General features: G+C 43.3%; 1 protein-coding gene across 1 annotated transcript in view; it reads left to right on the top strand.

Annotated features, from left to right (window-relative positions):
• Window positions 1-17826, top strand: part of PPM1G (protein phosphatase, Mg2+/Mn2+ dependent 1G) — a 217583-nt gene that overhangs the window by 13006 nt on the left and 186751 nt on the right. The window contains exon 2 of the mRNA XM_069233575.1: window positions 14495-14564. Within this exon, the coding sequence (XP_069089676.1) occupies window positions 14495-14564 (70 nt within the window). The remainder of the gene's footprint in view (window positions 1-14494; window positions 14565-17826) is intronic.

Here is a 17826-nt window from a genome sequence, read left to right on the forward strand (position 1 = left end):
AGGGTAGCCCTTAAATACTAGATTTAAGGGCGTGTTTAGGTCTGGGGGGTTAGTAGCCAATGGCTACTAGCCCTGAGGGTGGGTACACCCTCTTTGTGCCTCCTCCCAAGGGGAGGGGGTCACAATCCTAACCCTATTGGGGGAATCCTCCATCTGCAAGATGGAGGATTTCTAAAAGTTAGAGTCACTTCAGCTCAGGACACCTTAGGGGCTGTCCTGACTGGCCAGTGACTCCTCCTTGTTGCTTTCTTTGTTCCCTCCAGCCTTGCCGCCAAAAGTGGGGGCCGTGGCCGGAGGGGGCGGGCAACTCCACTAAGCTGGAGTGCCCTGCTGGGCTGTGACAAAGGGGTGAGCCTTTGAGGCTCACCGCCAGGTGTCACAGCTCCTGCCTGGGGGAGGTGTTAGCATCTCCACCCAGTGCAGGCTTTGTTACTGGCCTCAGAGTGACAAAGGCACTCTCCCCATGGGGCCAGCAACATGTCTATGGTGTGGCAGGCTGCTGGAACTAGTCAGCCTACACAGACAGTCGGTTAAGTTTCAGGGGGCACCTCTAAGGTGCCCTCTGTGGTGTATTTTACAATAAAATGTACACTGGCATCAGTGTGCATTTATTGTGCTGAGAAGTTTGATACCAAACTTCCCAGTTTTCAGTGTAGCCATTATGGTGCTGTGGAGTTCGTGTTTGACAAACTCCCAGACCATATACTCTTATGGCTACCCTGCACTTACAATGTCTAAGGTTTTGTTTAGACACTGTAGGGGTACCATGCTCATGCACTGGTACCCTCACCTATGGTATAGTGCACCCTGCCTTAGGGCTGTAAGGCCTGCTAGAGGGGTGTCTTACCTATACTGCATAGGCAGTGAGAGGCTGGCATGGCACCCTGAGGGGAGTGCCATGTCGACTTACTCGTTTTGTCCTCACTAGCACACACAAGCTGGCAAGCAGTGTGTCTGTGCTGAGTGAGAGGTCTCCAGGGTGGCATAAGACATGCTGCAGCCCTTAGAGACCTTCCTTGGCATCAGGGCCCTTGGTACTAGAAGTACCAGTTACAAGGGACTTATCTGGATGCCAGGGTCTGCCAATTGTGGATACAAAAGTACAGGTTAGGGAAAGAACACTGGTGCTGGGGCCTGGTTAGCAGGCCTCAGCACACTTTCAATTGTAAACATAGCATCAGCAAAGGCAAAAAGTCAGGGGGCAACCATGCCAAGGAGGCATTTCCTTACAATAAGCACAACTTTGTGACTATGCTGTGCTCTCCTAATTAAAGATAGGAAATTGCGCTTTATTCAACCAGCTGTGTTCTTCAGAAGTTCTTGACAACCATACTTTTCTAAATGCAGGAAATCATCTGTGGTGCCTGACTCATTTGAGATCCTTCCTACCCAGAGCAATATATTGATTTCCATTTTTACTCTACCTTGCTGGTAGGTCCCTGATGGGCTCCATACCATTGGGCACCGACATAAAGTGCTTTCAGTTCACTCTCCCATGTTATGCCTCATGCTCATTGTTTAGTTTGCCCCTTCACCCTTGCCCCCCTGCCAAGAGCATTACAGTGCCTGATAGATTAACATATATTGGAAAGAAGAAAACTTCCACTGGTGACTCTTATCAGCAAGAAAGATTCAAAACCATACGTGGACGATGGAGCAGTCTTGTGCCATGCAAGAGACTAGATGGCTAGGTATAGTTCTTAGTCAATCTTTGGACAGCATAGGTAGTCCTTGGGTTACACCTCCCAAAATATCGCTTTAAAAAGGGACAGCTACTATTTTCTGGCGACAGATTGTACTGCGCTTTGTAAAGGTAGTACAGATGTCTCTTATAGCAGCAGTGGAACCCTACTGCATTCTGAAACAGACCAGTGTATGGATTACCAAAGTTGTATATTAAAGCTGAAAACGTTAGGGTTAATTACTGCCATAATTCAGAATCTATGTAACATGGAATAAACTAAATGGAAACTTCACTTCTGGGCAGATTTGTCAAACCAAAAACATTTTTAGGTTGAGCGCGCAAACACTCTGACGTATTATCTATTTATGGACTTTAAACTACGCCCATCAATATCAATTGTTCATGGGCTTTCTTTTAAAAAATCCTTTTATCATTGGTAAATGCTTTTACGTTTGTCCCTCCTTGGAGTGGTTTTGTTACCGCCTTGGCCATTGACCCTGTTAAATGGATAATTGTATGTTTGCTGATACATTTGACTGCAAGTGAACTTCTTTTTCCTTTTGTGTCTCCTCCGCTCTCATGGCTGCTGTGGTGCTTTGAATCGGCTCGCTTAGGTCAACTGTTTTCCCTTTCCTTTTCAATTTATGTGGCAAGAAAAGTCCAGTTAGAAATTTACAACACTAATAGCTCTAGCAAACACGAGACCCATTGTATTGCAAATGCTTGTTAAACTAAGCCCTCTTTCTGGAGTAAATGAATGAACATTGTGCTTTTTTTATAAATCTGTTTTATTCATTTTTCCTTAAAAATGTACATTAAATAGCATAACAAGCTAGAAACGCTGCAACTCTCAAGCAGACTTATTGTCTTTGCACCAAAGTAATATATATTTTTCATAAGACATGGTATATTTATAGGAAAATGCCTCTCATGGCATGGTTACCCCCCAACTTTTTGCCTTTTGTTGATGCTAGTTATGATTGAAAGTGTGCTGGGACCCTGCTAACCAGGCCCCAGCACCAGTGTTCTTTCCCTAAACTGTACCTTTGTCTCCACAATTGGCACACAGCTAAGTCCTTTGTAAATGGTACCCCTTGTACCAAGAATCCTTTGGCTAGGGAAGGTCTCTTAGTGCTGCAGCATGTATTATGCCACCCTGGGGACCCCTCACTCAGCACATGCACATTGCCTCACAGCTTGTGTGTGTTGGTGGGGAGAAAATGACTAAGTCGACATGGCGCACCCCTCAGAGTGACATGCCCACAACCCACTGCCTCTGGCATTGGTAAGTCACGTTCTAGAAGGCCTTACAGCCCTAAGGCAGGGTGCACTATACCACAGGTGAGGGCATAGTTGCATGAGCACTATGCCCCGACAGTGTCTAAGCCAACTCTTAGACATTGTAAGTGCAGGGTAGCCATAAAGAGTATATGGTCTGAGAGTTTGTCAAACACGAACTCCATAGTTCCATAATGGCTACACTGAAATCTGGGAAGTTTGGTATCAAACTTCTCAGCACAATAAATACACACTGATGCCAATGTGGGATTTATTGAAAAATGCACACAGAGGCCATCTTAGAGATGCCCCCTGTATACCAGTCCAAATGCTAGTGTTAGGTTGACCAGTTCCTTCCACATCCAGACAGGTTTATGGCCACATGGGGTGAGTGCCTTTGTCACTCTGTGGACAGGAACAAAGCCTGCACTGGGTGGAGGTGCTTCTCACCTCCCCCTGGAGGAACTGTAACACCTGGCGGTGAGCCTCAAAGGCTCAAGCCTGGTTTTACAGCGCCCCAGGGCACGCCAGCTAGTGGAGATGCTCCCTTCAAACTCCTAGTATTTCTGAAGCCCACCACCCAGTAGAGTGACTGCTGGGACATGGTGAGATTTCAAACAGACTAAAAACCTTCTGAAATTCGCTAGTTATGATAAGAAATTAATGCTATAATTCATGCCGCCTGCGTTGTTGTTGTGTTTTTTTTCCCTTGGTTCATGGGCAACGTGGCCTAGTAAGCATGATTTGTCATATGCATTGCTTCCCATGAGTGGAGAATGTCGGTATTTTTGCACACGAGCCTGAACCATAACTAATTTTTTAGCACTAGTTTGTTTTAGAGAACTTGTAGGTTTTTTGGGATACACTAAGACCTTTTGGCCACCTACCAGGTCATGCTAAGTACGCCAAAGTCCCAACACCTTGTGCACATTTAAATCTTGTGCAGAGCTTTCAGAATGATGGACCTTGGATGACTAAGCCAAGCGATAGCCAGAGCAGGTGCACATCCGTCCATGCTGTCAAAACGTAGGTAAATCCAAAAATTACCTTTAAGTGGAAGGAGCGTCGGAGCCAAAACTACAGTGTTGTATGCAACTTTGTGGAAAAAAAGCCATGTGTAATCATAACTTTGGCACCATTCTATTCTGCACTTAAATTCCCAAAAGAAAATTTCATCTACTTTTTTCCATTTTATTCTTATACTATTCTTAGTGCTCTAATACAGAACAAACCTTTTTATGGAATTATTATACATTTACTATGAAAATGAAACTTAAGAGCCTTTGCTTGGTTTGTGTTCAGTAGTTTTTGAGAAATTCGCACCTAAAAACAGTTTTCTGTGGGCTCGAAGGTTAAAAAGCTTGACATATCGGAATCATTAGCCTGCCTTAGAGATGAGCTGACCCCTCCCTCTCTCCACAACAACTCATTAGTAATTGCACTAGCATTTTGCACAGTGGGTATCTTGTGGCATGCCAAGTTGGCGTTTTGCAGTTGTCTGCTTGGAAAACCTGGCAGTTTATTTCTACTCTTTTGCAGTTCTCCATTGACTGCTGGAGAAATTGGCCTGTATTTGTGCATAGAGGACGTTAAGGAATTGTCGTTTTTTAAAGATTTTGTTATTTTTTAACCTGCCTTGTGCCTGCCTCATTGTGTCTACCCCTTGGCAGTCCAAAAACGTTATGAAAGTAATATGGGGTGTGTTAGAAATGGGGTCTTTGGTTGGCACTCGGGTTATCCCCTGTCCAAGCAAGGACCCTCACTCTAGTCAGGAATAAGGAGAAACACACCTGGTTAACCCCCACTCACCCCCTTGGTAGCTTGGCACGAGCAAAAAAGGCTTAACTCGGAAGCAATGTGTAAAGTATTTATTCCAACACACACAGTAAAACAGTGAAAACACTACAAAATGGACACCACACCAATTTTGAAAAATAGGCAATATTTATCTAAATCAAACAAGACCAAAACTACCAACATCCACAAGTCAAGATATGAATTTTTAAGAGTAAGAGTCTTACTCCATAGAAAACAATGGAAATGTTTATTTCGCACAAAGTACCTTATTTTCGTCAAAAATAAAGCTGTATGGGCAAGTGCATTGGTAATGTAAGCAATACGTCGATTCTTTACTCGTAAGTGAGGCCGTGCGTCGTTTCTTCTCCGGTCGGGTAGGCGATGCGTTGTTTTTCTCCCTCATAAGAGTGATGCATCGATTTGCAGACAGGGCACCTCAGATCCGTGTAGATTCATGATTTTGACGCCCAGCGACGATGCATGGGAAATCGCATGGTGTTTGAAAACTGTGCTGTGTGGGGTTTGCCTCGTTATCAGCAGTCACAAGCGGGTGTTGTCATTTCTCCAGCCGTCATGCGTCCATATCCCAGTGGCGATGCAGGTGGAGCGTCTATTTCAGCTGTGAAGCGGGTAGTGCGTCGTTTATCAGCCGCGTTGCAGATGGTGAGTCAAAAATTTCCCTGCACTGTTCTGTGCGTGGAATTTAGTCATTGATCTGCCAGCTTCATCTTTCAAGTGTCCGGGGACTGGAGAGGGCTCCACTTGGTAGGGCAGGTGTCTCCGCAGAGTCCAGGTGCTGGCAGAGGAAGTATTTGATGGCCCTTAGACTTCAAAACAGGAGGCAAGCTCAGTTCATGCCCTTGGAGATTCTTCTCAAGCAGGAATGCACAACAACGTCCAGTCTTTGTCCCCTTTCACAGGCGGAAGCAGCAACTGCAGGATAGCCCAACAAAGCACAGTCACAGGCAGGGGCAGCACTTTTCCTCAGCTCTTCTCCTTAGCAGAGGTTCTTCTTGAATCCAGAAGTGATCTTGAAGAACTCTAAAGTCTGGGGGTACTTATACCCCATTGTAGTAGGCAGACTTCAAAGGAAAGTCTCTGTTCTTTTCAGAATTCTGCCTTGCTCAGGCCAGGCCCCAGACACACAACAGGGGGTTGGAGACTGCATTATGTGAGGGCAGGCACAGTCCATTCAGGTGTAAGCGACCACTCCTCCATCCACTCCAGCCCAGATGTCTCATCAGGATATGCAGGCTACTTTGTGTCACTGTCTAGAGGGGATTCAGAAACAGCCCACCCAGGCAGGGAATCCACAAACAGGCAGAGTCAAAGAATGGAAACTGCACTTTAAGGACATTTAAAGGAATCCCCCAAGCAGGCCTAGAAAAATCATAAAAATGTTACTAGACCTGCATGTCGAGTACCTTGAATAATCTACTCAACCTAACTGTAATGTACTTGACCTGGAAACGAGTCTCAAATTGTGTGATCCTAGGCAAATATTGTATTTTACAGTTGCCTTTTTCTTCATTCTGATGACGCACCTTCAAATATGTGAGTTCGGCATTTCTGCTGCTAATCAAAAAAAATCCTCCTGATTTGATTAAATACACTATACATTTGTTCCATGTTTAATAAATCTAGCCCACATATAGGGTACACATGATCCATGCATGACTTGCCTCTTAGTTTGCTCATACCTTTGCCATCAGGGCAGAAGTGTTTCTCAGTTTGTTTAAACACTCACTTTTAATAAATGTATTACTAAAGTATGATGTGGTAGCACACTGTCATTTACAGACAGTAAATTTCCCAAAAAATGTCCAAAAATCTTCCCACTAACTTGCAGCTTACTGATAAAAATTACATAGTGCATTAACAATCTGTTAAAATTGGGTTTGAGAAAAAATTTATCATTTGCACGTCACCAAGTAAAGTGTTCTGACTTTTTTTCCCATCCTATTAAAATATTTTTTTCATCACACAGTAGTACAAAAAATGGTCATTCACAGCTACTGAAATATATAATTTGAAATGTTTGTAAAACTGAAACCAAAAGCCTTTCACTTCACATAAGTCAGTTAAACTTACAAAATCCTGAAACTCTGCAGTCACAAGAAAAAGTATTTGTATTGCAAGAAGACAAACTGACTTTTGACCTCTGTCTCTGAACACAGAGCAAATATGACAAGAATAAGATTTAAAGGCATCTTAATTGCTAATTCAGTTTCTGACTGAACAGAACACATGTTATTTGTCTACTCCCCAGAAGGGTCCAGTGGAATCTAAAAATAGCTTGACCTCATGAAATAAAACTGGTTGAGTAGTTTTTTGGATCCCTGGAAAGATAGGCCTTCAACAGTGTAAACTGAATATGGCAGTATTTCACTGTTAGGACATGTAAAACACCTGTACATGTCCCACCTTTAACATACACTAGACCCTGCCCATGGGGCTACCTAGAGCCTACCCTAGGGGTGCCCTACATATATAAAAAGGGAAGCATTGGGCCTGGCAATTGGGTACACTTGCCAGGTCAAATTGACAGGTTAAAACTGCACACATAGACATTGCAGTGGCAGTTCTGAGACATGTTGACAAGGCTACTCATGTGGGTGGCACAACCAGTGCTGCAGGCCCACTTGTAGCATTTGATGTACAGGCCCTGGGCACCTCTAGTGCACTGTACTAGGGACCTACTAGTAAATCAAATGTACCAATCATAGAAAAGCCAATAACACATTCATTTTACACAGGGAGCACTTGCACTTTAGCACTGGTCAGCAGTGGCAAAGTGCCTAGACCAGCGAAAACAGAGTCCAGCACACAGTCAAAACATGAGAAGCAGGGGCAAAAAAGACAGGGGAGACCACGCCAAGGATGCCCGGTCTAACAGGGTGGGAATGGGCTGACCTGACATTGGGCTTCATCCCTCCCACCACACACTCCACAGAACCCCCAAACGGTGGATAGACAGAAAGCACACTAGACTATTTTACAGAACAAACTGTGGGTGTGCAGCAGGTGTTTGCGCCTATTCCACAGTGTTACAGATGAGTGTAAGGCCAATTTTACAGAATGGCTCATGCCAATTGAGGGTACAGTCCCTTTACTTCTGTCATTGTTACAGATGCTGGTGCAGAGGCAAAAACGTGTCTGGAGGTGCACTAATTGTGCACCACATACAAGTGACACCCTGTGGGAGTGAGGTAATGTTCAGCTCTGGCAGACCCAGCAATACTCCTACATAGAGAGGCTGGTAAGAGAGCAGCAGTTTCAACCCGCAGCTCTTTCTTTCACTAATGTGCCCTCCTCTGTGCATAAGGGCAATCTGTCCCATTTGCACTTACTTAAGGACGTGCCACAACTCAAACAGGGACAGTGCTGCCAATGTGTCATTTAGTTGGGCTAAGGATTTTCTTTTTTCTTATCAAGGGTTGGGGTATTGAGCCACTCTAATGCCAGTTTTTCTCAATACATAATTTTTATTTATTTGGTTTTACCTTATAAATTGGAACATAATGAAAAAACACACAGGCTTTATTTTGATTGATGGCCTTGGATGTCAACTGAAGAATAACCATATATCCTTGTAGCTCAAATAGTTTGACAGACCTAAGTCTATTTCTTACTGTGTGTATCTATATATGTGTGTTTTTTTTTTTATCTGGCATTACGATACACATGTGACCTTCTTGTGGAATTCAAACTCTTTTTGTACTTTTCAGAAGGGTACAGGTTCACCCGTGGATTTCACACTTCTGTCTGATCACAAAAGCTGTAAATGGGGCAGTCCTAGTACAACAAACCTTTTTTTAATTCATTTTTTTTGGGAAAAATGCACTGTTGCACACCATCTTCCCATCTGTTTTTCAGAAAACCTTAAAACTTTTGCTTCACTTGTGCTGTTTTCCAGACTCCCTCCAGAAATATCAACAAACCATGGACTTCATTAGAATCCCAAACATGGAGGGAGGTAGAGGAAAGGACACAAATTTGACCTGGATACCATCCACAAGCACCGCCAGCTCATCAGAGCCACCAAGAGATCCTCCTTAAAGGAAAGCATTGATAACGCACACAACAGCAAAGAGCTCTTCAACAACCTAAAGTAACTCGCCAACCCCAACTCCAGCACCACTGACATCCCCCCCCCCCCCTTCGCAAGACCTCTGCGACACCGTCACCACCTTCTTTTATCGCAAGATCCCAGACATCCACAACTGCTTCAAAACATGACCTCACCAGCAACCGCCAACACCTCTGACTCATTGCCCTCCAACCACACCAACCTTCTGCTCTCCTGGACACACGTCAGCGACGCCGACACCATCAAAGTAATGAACATCATCCATTCCGGCTCTCCATCCAACCCCTGCCCGCACTACATCTACAACAGAGCAAGCTCCATCGTCAACCCCCCCCAACTCCGTTTGATCATCAATCGCTCCTTCGAGACCACCACCTTCCCGGACAACTGGAAGCACGCAGAGATCAACGCCTTCCTCAAGAAACCCCAGACGGACTCCAAGGACCTCAAACTCCCTCGCCTCCATCCCACGCATCCACAGGACAACATCCGGTGGCAGATCCTTCTCCTACCTCGTGGCCAAGACCTGGAACACCCTCCCTATCCACCTACGGCAGACCAAGGACCTACTGACCTTCAGGAGACTCCTCAAGACGTGGCTGTTCGAGCAGTAGCAGCCCCTACTCCCACCCCCTCAAAAAAAAAAGCACCTTGCCACCCTCACGGGTGAGTAGCGCTATAGAAATACTATGATCTTATATCTTTTGTTTGAGGATGGGGTGTTTTGGTGAGGGGGGTTGTTGGTATTGATTAAGGCTTAAGTGCAAATTGCCAAATATATAAAGTAAGGGCTTAGAACTGTTCTTAGAGTGAGGAGTACAAGGATGTGGGATGCATGAAGGAGGGTAGTTCAGTGTTTAGAGGGTTAATAAATCTCGATACAATGTGCAGTTGAGAATTTAGACTCTGAACACTTTATTTGATGGGTTGTTTAGTTATTTCTTCAGTATCTGCTCATCCCTCGTTTTCACTTCATGTATAAGTATTTTACTGCACCCTTCTTCCCTGTATAGATTTAACTGGTTTAGAATAGTAGTGCCAGTTTTGCAAGTTGTCCAGAGGAGTTTCACTCATGTTGTAGTAACAGCACATCAGATAAATTCAGAAGTTCGTGTTCTAATATAACCATGTAAAAATTGACCCCTTTTTTTCCTGGTCACTTCTGGTTTTTCATTTTTTTGGGGAAGGGGGTTACCTGCTAGTAATCATGAACTCTTAACACCTGGACACCGCTGTTCTGTGCCTATTGTATGTGCCCTGACCCCCAAAACATGTCAGTTAGCTGACGACCTGCTTGTCACATTGAACCTTCCTCTAAGGTCATAGTATATGGTGCTGAAGTACATCCATGGCATGGAAAGTTAAATGCTGCTCATGGGCTGCAGCACCTATCTACTACAGTAACACTGAAAACATAGTTCTGAGCCTACCCTGTACAGCCTGACCAGTGCAGTGTAAAATGTGCAGTGCGACATGTCAAAATAGCCTTTTTTGAGAAGTAAAGATATCCCTTTTAAATATTACTAAGTCACCTCGATGTAGGTCTTGTAGCAGGGTGCGTGGTATTTAAAAGTGGGTCATGTAGAAAATAAATGTTGGCATGTCCATGCAGTGACAAGCCCCCAAAAGCTGTTTTCATTGTGGCAAGCCTGGCTGGCCTATGAAGAAATCCAGAGTTCAGATTAAAATCGTAATACTGCTACCACTGATTGGGACCAACTAGGAATAATAAACTATTTCTCTGTATGAGCCATCAGGGGGATAATTGGTGTTAGCCACTGGCAGCTGGTCAGCATACACTTGGCCTGAATGAGGTGTGAATGTTTTCTCCAGAGCTACACAGTATGTCAATATGATTGACTGGTTGACCTTAATGGGCCGAATTGACTTCATTGAGCGCAGCAGAATATTCACAGTGGGGGTGTGTGGCCACCCTCTTAGCACAACAGTGTTAAATCCTGTCTTAGGCATATGTAAGTTTTGAAAGGGATCAAAGAAGACCAGTTAACATTTCCTATGTATCCCCTATCTGGTTGGAGAAAGACCTTTCTTGTGTCCTTCCAGATTTTTATCTCCTTTCACGTTGTGGATCCAGGGCCTACTTCAAACTGAATATCTGTGTTGGATGTGGGAGAGCACTGGTGATTTCAGTAGTACCCTCCCAGATATACCGCCAGCTCCCCGAGCCCAAGTTCATTGTGGCTCAAACATTGCCTTATCACATGGCATTTTGGCCTTGTTTGCGGTAAGGCAAACACGAGGTACTGAAAAAGTTGGTAGTCTTGGTCCTGGGAACATTAAGTTTATCAGAAAGAGTCTTCCTTTGAACCCCCCCCCCCCTTACTCCCAACACACACACAGCCCTTACAAAGTATGACTCTCATCCAGCCTTCTTCGCAACATTTAGTAGACCTGTGGAAGATCAGAAGAGGGCTAATCTGCTGTCTGTGATCTGAGGAGCCCTAATGGACTGGACCTGCTTCCTCTTGTACATAGGGCATAAGTGGACTCAGAGGGTTAGTTGGCTGAGCCTCACTACCTTTGTGGCTACAGGGTCACAGTTACCTACAGGAGGCCTTTTCCCTGAAGTATCCAGCTGACCATTGGCAACTGGACCTGCACTGAACTTGTTGCTGGCTTCCGTCTGATACCCTGAGAGTGCCTTCCCTACGGTCTTTTGTGTCTTTAGAAGTTTACTCCTGTGGTTGTTGGACACCAAAGGAAAGTTTGGGAACTTTTGGAAACGTTTCCTTCAGAGCTTTAGCAGGCCCAATGGGAAGAATGATCTTACTGGCAGTTCCACGGCATCTTATTGAATTTTAGTTTTGGCCTGCATAAGGCTCTAAGCTCCTCCACAGGAATGACATAGGGCATGATTTAGATTTCATCAGACGGGTTACTCTGTCTCAACAGTGACGGATATCCTGTCTGCCGAAATCTAAATCCCATTATTTCCTATGGTATTTAAATTTCGACGGATGGGATATTGGTCACCATTGTGACGGAGGAACCCATCTGTCAAATGCTAAATCTGGTCCTCCGTCCCACCCTGTGTTTGGACTTAAAACATTTTTGCAGAGAGAACTCCAGTTGTACCAACCACTTTTAAGTATTTGGCTTCTGTTCCACGGAAGCAGCTGCATTTTCAATGGCAGCCCGATCCAGGAGGCTATCCCTTATCAGAAAGTGACGGCCCCTTTCTGAAATGAGTCTTAAACATTTGTGAACTTTTTGAATTCCAAACTTTTTACCAGGACCATTCCACTTGTATCACCTGGAGTCTGCCTCAAATTGTGCCTAGCTCCCGGTCTACCTCTGCCAAGGACTATCATTGGCGCTTTGTGCTTTTTGGTGCTATTTTCACTGAAAACTTATATATCTGGTTCCCTTTTATTGTACTTTTGTCATTCTTGGGCTTTTTTTTTTTTTTTTTGCTCATAACATTTTTCTCTGTTTTGAAATTGGTTGTGGAGTTGTTTTTGTCTGACTTTTTATACAGTGTATGCAATACTTAAATACATATTGCCTTTCACTTAAGTCTGACTGCTTCGTGTCACTTTACCACGGATTGAGCACAGGTTTATTTTATTTTATTTGTGACATGTAGCAAGTTCTGGCCTTACACTTTTGACGTGGACCCTTGTCCATCCCAAATAATAATCCATATTCCTAAAATACTAATCTCTGGATATCCCAGATGTATAACTGCACAGTAATGGTTTTCTTTTAGACTATGGCCTTGCAGATGTATTGACATGCTGCACCTTCATGTGACCTTGAAACAGTGAGAACTGATAACATGCCTGAGGTGAGGTGTTCTTGTGTAGTTTGCGATTTCCCCATTGAGAAGTGGCTGATAATATTTAGTCATCTGAACTTGCAGGTCACTTTTCGCTAATTTGCACCTTCTCAGACTTTCACATTGCTTAGAGAAATCGACTTTTTGTATTAGAGGTCCTTTATATGTCACACACAACAATGCTAGTGATGTGAGGCAGACTCCTGGAAACTCAGAAAGCAAGTGCATTTAGTTTATTTCACAGTTACATGACAGACTAACGTTTCTCTGAATACATTAAAAAAAGAAAAGAAAAAAAAATTAACTTATTTATCTGCTTTTTGGGGGAGGGGGATCAGGCTTTAGCCAAGGCTTCTAAAATTATTGTGTGAGATCCTAAAGGCTTACTGTCATTGGCCTGGCAGATTTTTTTCTGACATCTTTGTCCATGAGTTTTTGAATTGTGGGCTGCAAGAGGGTCTGGGACGGTTCAGAAAGTTCAATAGTTTAAGCAGATTAATGAAGTCTGTCCGTGTATACACATTAAAAACAAACTTGAAAATGTAAAACACCAAATGAATAGAAATGTAATCATGGAGGCTAAAAATGAAGATACTTATCCTGATCCTTCGAAGGAGCTCGGGCTCAGCAGACGTAATCTAGTATCAACACTGGGTGGCCTCAATCGAAACACTGAAAGGTGTTGACCAAAATAGCATCCATTAGAAGCAAAAAAGATAGCTTAACATACCATTTAATCTTTTTGGAATGTATCTGCATTTTGAAAATCTCAAACTTTTCAATTTAAAGTTTCGATTTTGCATATTTTTGGTTGGTGAATAGAATTACACATTTCATTTTTTGGTCTATTTGTTCGATGTATACTTTGTTTCTGTGTTTTTTTTTTTGTGTTTAAGGTTTGAACCATAATTTATTTTTAAGCGTGGCTTCTTGACTTCCCATTTTGATTCACTGGGGGTCCATAGAAGTCAAAAGTTAACTGCTGCTTTATTGCACAGAGAAATGGTCAGCCCTGTAAGTGAGTGCACTCTGTCCGCTCTTTCTCAAGAAGCATATCCAAACACACATTACTTCCTATTAGTGCCAGGGACTGCTATAGCAATGTGCACTTCTTTGGATCAAAGAGTGTTTTTTGCAGTGTTGTGTGTTGTGTGTTTTTTTTTTTTTTTTTTTTTTTTTAATATTGGTAAAAGCCTGGCAGCTTCTAAAATAAAGGTTTACCGAAGCATTGACTTGACAAAACAAAGGGTCTGACAACCAATGCCAGATCTATTCACTTTGCCAGTGCTTGTTTTTTCCAGACCTAATGACTTTGCAAGTGCTTGTTTCTTCTTCTTGGTTTTGTTTTTACACAAGTGTTTTAGCTGATCAGAACATTACGATGCATTTAAGTATTAATGTATTGTCTAGTCACAGCTTCTTTTTAGCTTCTAGAATGGTATTTTTTAAAAATCTTAGTGCTTTGAAGGTGCAGCCTGCCCGGCATGAAACTATTCCTGCCCGCGTGCTCCTTGTTGTGTTCCATTGTGTGTTTCAGCCCCTGCCCTCGGTGTTGCCCCCCCTACTTGTGTGCTTCTTTTCTACTTTCCTCTCAACTCCCAATCCACCCCTCACTCACCCATTCCCCCACGGAAACTCTGTGGTTCCTATTGCATTCATTTATTTATGTAACTACGCCAACAGCTTCGATTTGCTGGTGGGTTGCTCTGCAGTGCATCAAACAGTTTCATTTCAGTTGCATTGCTCTCATGGTTTACAGAACTCGCTGCAGTTGTTGACTCTAGTTTTCCTCTTGTATTTATTTATGACCGATTAAGAGCATACTAACTGTTTTTCTTTATTGCAGGATGCCCATAATTGCATTCCAGAGTTGGACAGCGAGACTGCTATGTTCTCTGTCTATGATGGGCATGGAGGTAGATATTTTCTTATTGTTTGCAGTTTGTGTTGTCAAGTCTTATGCTCAATCAAGTACTTCCCATTTAGTTTATTTTACTTTTGAATTCCTACATGGGGTGGGTGTTTAAAAAGTGCTCTGAAGTTAATGCAGGGTGACACTCTGCCCTGTATGAAGTAGCCCAGTAAATGTAAAGAGTTTTCGTTTTCCCTGGGCCCTCATGCCAAAACTCATTCAGCTGTCTTCCACCCTGCTGATTTTCCCACGCGTTTCAGAAATGGCCCCACCTGAAAAGCTTAACTTAGCTTGTCCACTGTTCCACGCATCTGTCTTCTCGAGTCTATATGGTCAGCCAGGTTCTTAAAGTATGTTACACCGTACTTTAAGTTGCATCAAAGATTGGTATCATTTGAAACAAAACTAATGTCTCTTAAGCAACAGTTGGCCGTAATTTGCATAGAACTTGTTTTCTAATTCTGCAGTGTAATGACTGAAGCCAGAAAAGTTGCTGGTATTGGTACTTTAATAGAGAAACCCATACACTTTTGGTTTCTGTTGGTGTCATATGGGCAAAAATGCATTTCGATACACAGTAGAACACACAAGCACAGAATAAACAAATCCTACCCTTTGCTTGATTAAAATCACATTAATTGTTCCGCTCTGGGTCATGGAAGTACCCACCAGTGTTTCACTCTGTTTCTGGTCTCTTGTCAGGGTTTTTTTTTTTTTTTTTTTTAAATCAAATATTTGAGGTCCTTAATCATTCACTGCATAAGCTGACTGTTGATTCTTTCTGATGATTCAAAAAATGTAAACCTATTGTGGAATATGCGATAATGTAATTTACTGATTGATTATAATTGATTTCAGTTATCTTCAAGTTGTTTAATTTTATAGCTAATATTAATTTGTATGTGTAGGTATAATGAAATACCACCAAAAATACATCTGTGATCTTTTATTTCTAATGTCACGAAATAGAAAGCACACTCACTTAATCTATTTTTAAGCAGTAAGACACATCGGACCTTCATCTAGGGTTCACTAAATCCCAATAGTGGAAAAGTCTAAGCTTGTCTAACAAAATTATACACACAAATATTTCACTTAGGAATCCTTTATTTTTTAAAAGGCAGCATTCAAGCAAGATTATGAAGTCTTGTGTGGAAGGTGTGCCCCGTGATTCATGAAAATGTGGAATCACTTTTAGCAGCAGTAACTTTAAATCTTTCTTTAAACAGTTTTTTTAAGCTTCATCGCCTCCAAGAAGTTGGCTTCTCCACCACCACCTCCTTTGAAACTGCTTAAGCTTCGTTATGATTATAGGCACAGTTCTCTTAATGTCCCACCACATCTGTGGGGTTGAGGTCTGGACATTGACTTGGAGATTATAAAAACCTTCTTGTGTGTGTGCGTTTTTTTTTTTTTTTTTTTTTTTGTGTGTGTGAGAAATTTATAGATTTATTAGTGTTTAGAAATGTTGTCCTGTTGCATGATTCACTTTGGGCATAGCTTTAGGTTTGAAATAGATGGCTCATATTTTTCTGTAGAAGTACTGGCATAAGATCGGAATTCATGGTGGATTTTGATTGTGAAATGTCCACGTCCTGTGGGTGCAGAGTAGGTCAACAATATAACCTCTCCACCATTCCTGATTGTTAGTATGAGGGTATCATAGAGATAAGGTGTTTGTTTTTCACCAGACATATTGGTGTGCTTTAGTCAGACACCTTCACTCGGCCGAATCTCTCCACCCTGTAGTTCATTCAGGTGCTGTTTTACAGACCCACGCCGTTCAGCAATAGCGTTTACCATTTTGATCAGGTTCTTTAGAGTTCCAGATATAGCACTGGGGTTCATTGCAATTTTTAGGCACATTAGGGGTGTGAGCTTAGGGTGGCTTTGCCTTGATGGAACCGTCTGGGTCGATTGACAACCACTTTGAACATTCTCCATTTGTAAATCTTACTCACTGTGGAGTGATGGACTTCATATTGTTTGTCAATGTTTTTACCTCTCCTCAGGCTGACAAACAGCATCTCGCCTTTCTCGGAGGCCAGAAGATATCTTATGTGTAGGAAGTTGGCTCTGTATGTGCTATTTCAAAGTAAGGAATAGCATGCACAGAGTCCAAGGGTTCCCCTTAGAGGTAAAATAGTGGTAAAAATAGATAATACTAATGCTCTATTTTGTGGTAGTGTGGTCGAGCAGTAGGCTTATCCAAGGAGTAGTGTTAAGCATTTGTTGTACATACACATAGACAATAAATGAGGTACACACACTCAGAGACAAATCCAGCCAATAGGTTTTTATATAGAAAAATATCTTTTCTTAGTTTATTTTAAGAACCACAGGTTCAAATTCTACATGTAATATCTCATTCGAAAGGTATTGCAGGTAAGTACTTTAGGAACTTCAAATCATCAAAATTGCATGTATACTTTTCAAGTTATTCACAAATAGCTGTTTTAAAAGTGGACACTTAGTGCAATTTTCACAGTTCCTAGGGGAGGTAAGTATTTGTTAGGTTAACCAGGTAAGTAAGACACTTACAGGGCTTAGTTCTTGGTCCAAGGTAGCCCACCGTTGGGGGTTCAGAGCAACCCCAAAGTCACCACACCAGCAGCTCAGGGCCGGTCAGGTGCAGAGTTCAAAGTGGTGCCCAAAACACATAGGCTAGAATGGAGAGAAGGGGGTGCCCCGGTTCCGGTCTGCTTGCAGGTAAGTACCCGCGTCTTCGGAGGGCAGACCAGGGGGGTTTTGTAGGGCACCGGGGGGGACACAAGCCCACACAGAAATTTCACCCTCAGCAGCGCGGGGGCGGCCGGGTGCAGTGTAGAAACAAGCGTCGGGTTTGTAATGGAAGTCAATGGGAGATCTAGGGATCTCTTCAGCGCTGCAGGCAGGCAAGGGGGGGGTTCCTCGGGGAAACCTCCACTTGGTCAAGGGAGAGGGACTCCTGGGGGTCACTCCTCCAGTGAAAGTCCGGTCCTTCAGGTCCTGGGGGCTGCGGGTGCAGGGTCTCTCCCAGGTGTCGGGACTTAGGATTCAAAGAGTCGCGGTCAGGGGAAGCCTCGGGATTCCCTCTGCAGGCGGCGCTGTGGGGGCTCAGGGGGGACAGGTTTTTGTACTCACAGTCTTAGAGTAGTCCTGGGGTCCCTCCTGGGGTGTTGGATCGCCACCAGCCGAGTCGGGGTCGCCGGGTGCAGTGTTGTAAGTCTCACGCTTCTTGCGGGGAGCTTGCAGGGTTCTTTAAAGCTGCTGGAAACAAAGTTGCA

This window comes from Pleurodeles waltl, chromosome 5 (assembly GCF_031143425.1).
Source record: "Pleurodeles waltl isolate 20211129_DDA chromosome 5, aPleWal1.hap1.20221129, whole genome shotgun sequence".
NCBI classification, from domain to species: Eukaryota; Metazoa; Chordata; class Amphibia; order Caudata; family Salamandridae; genus Pleurodeles; species Pleurodeles waltl.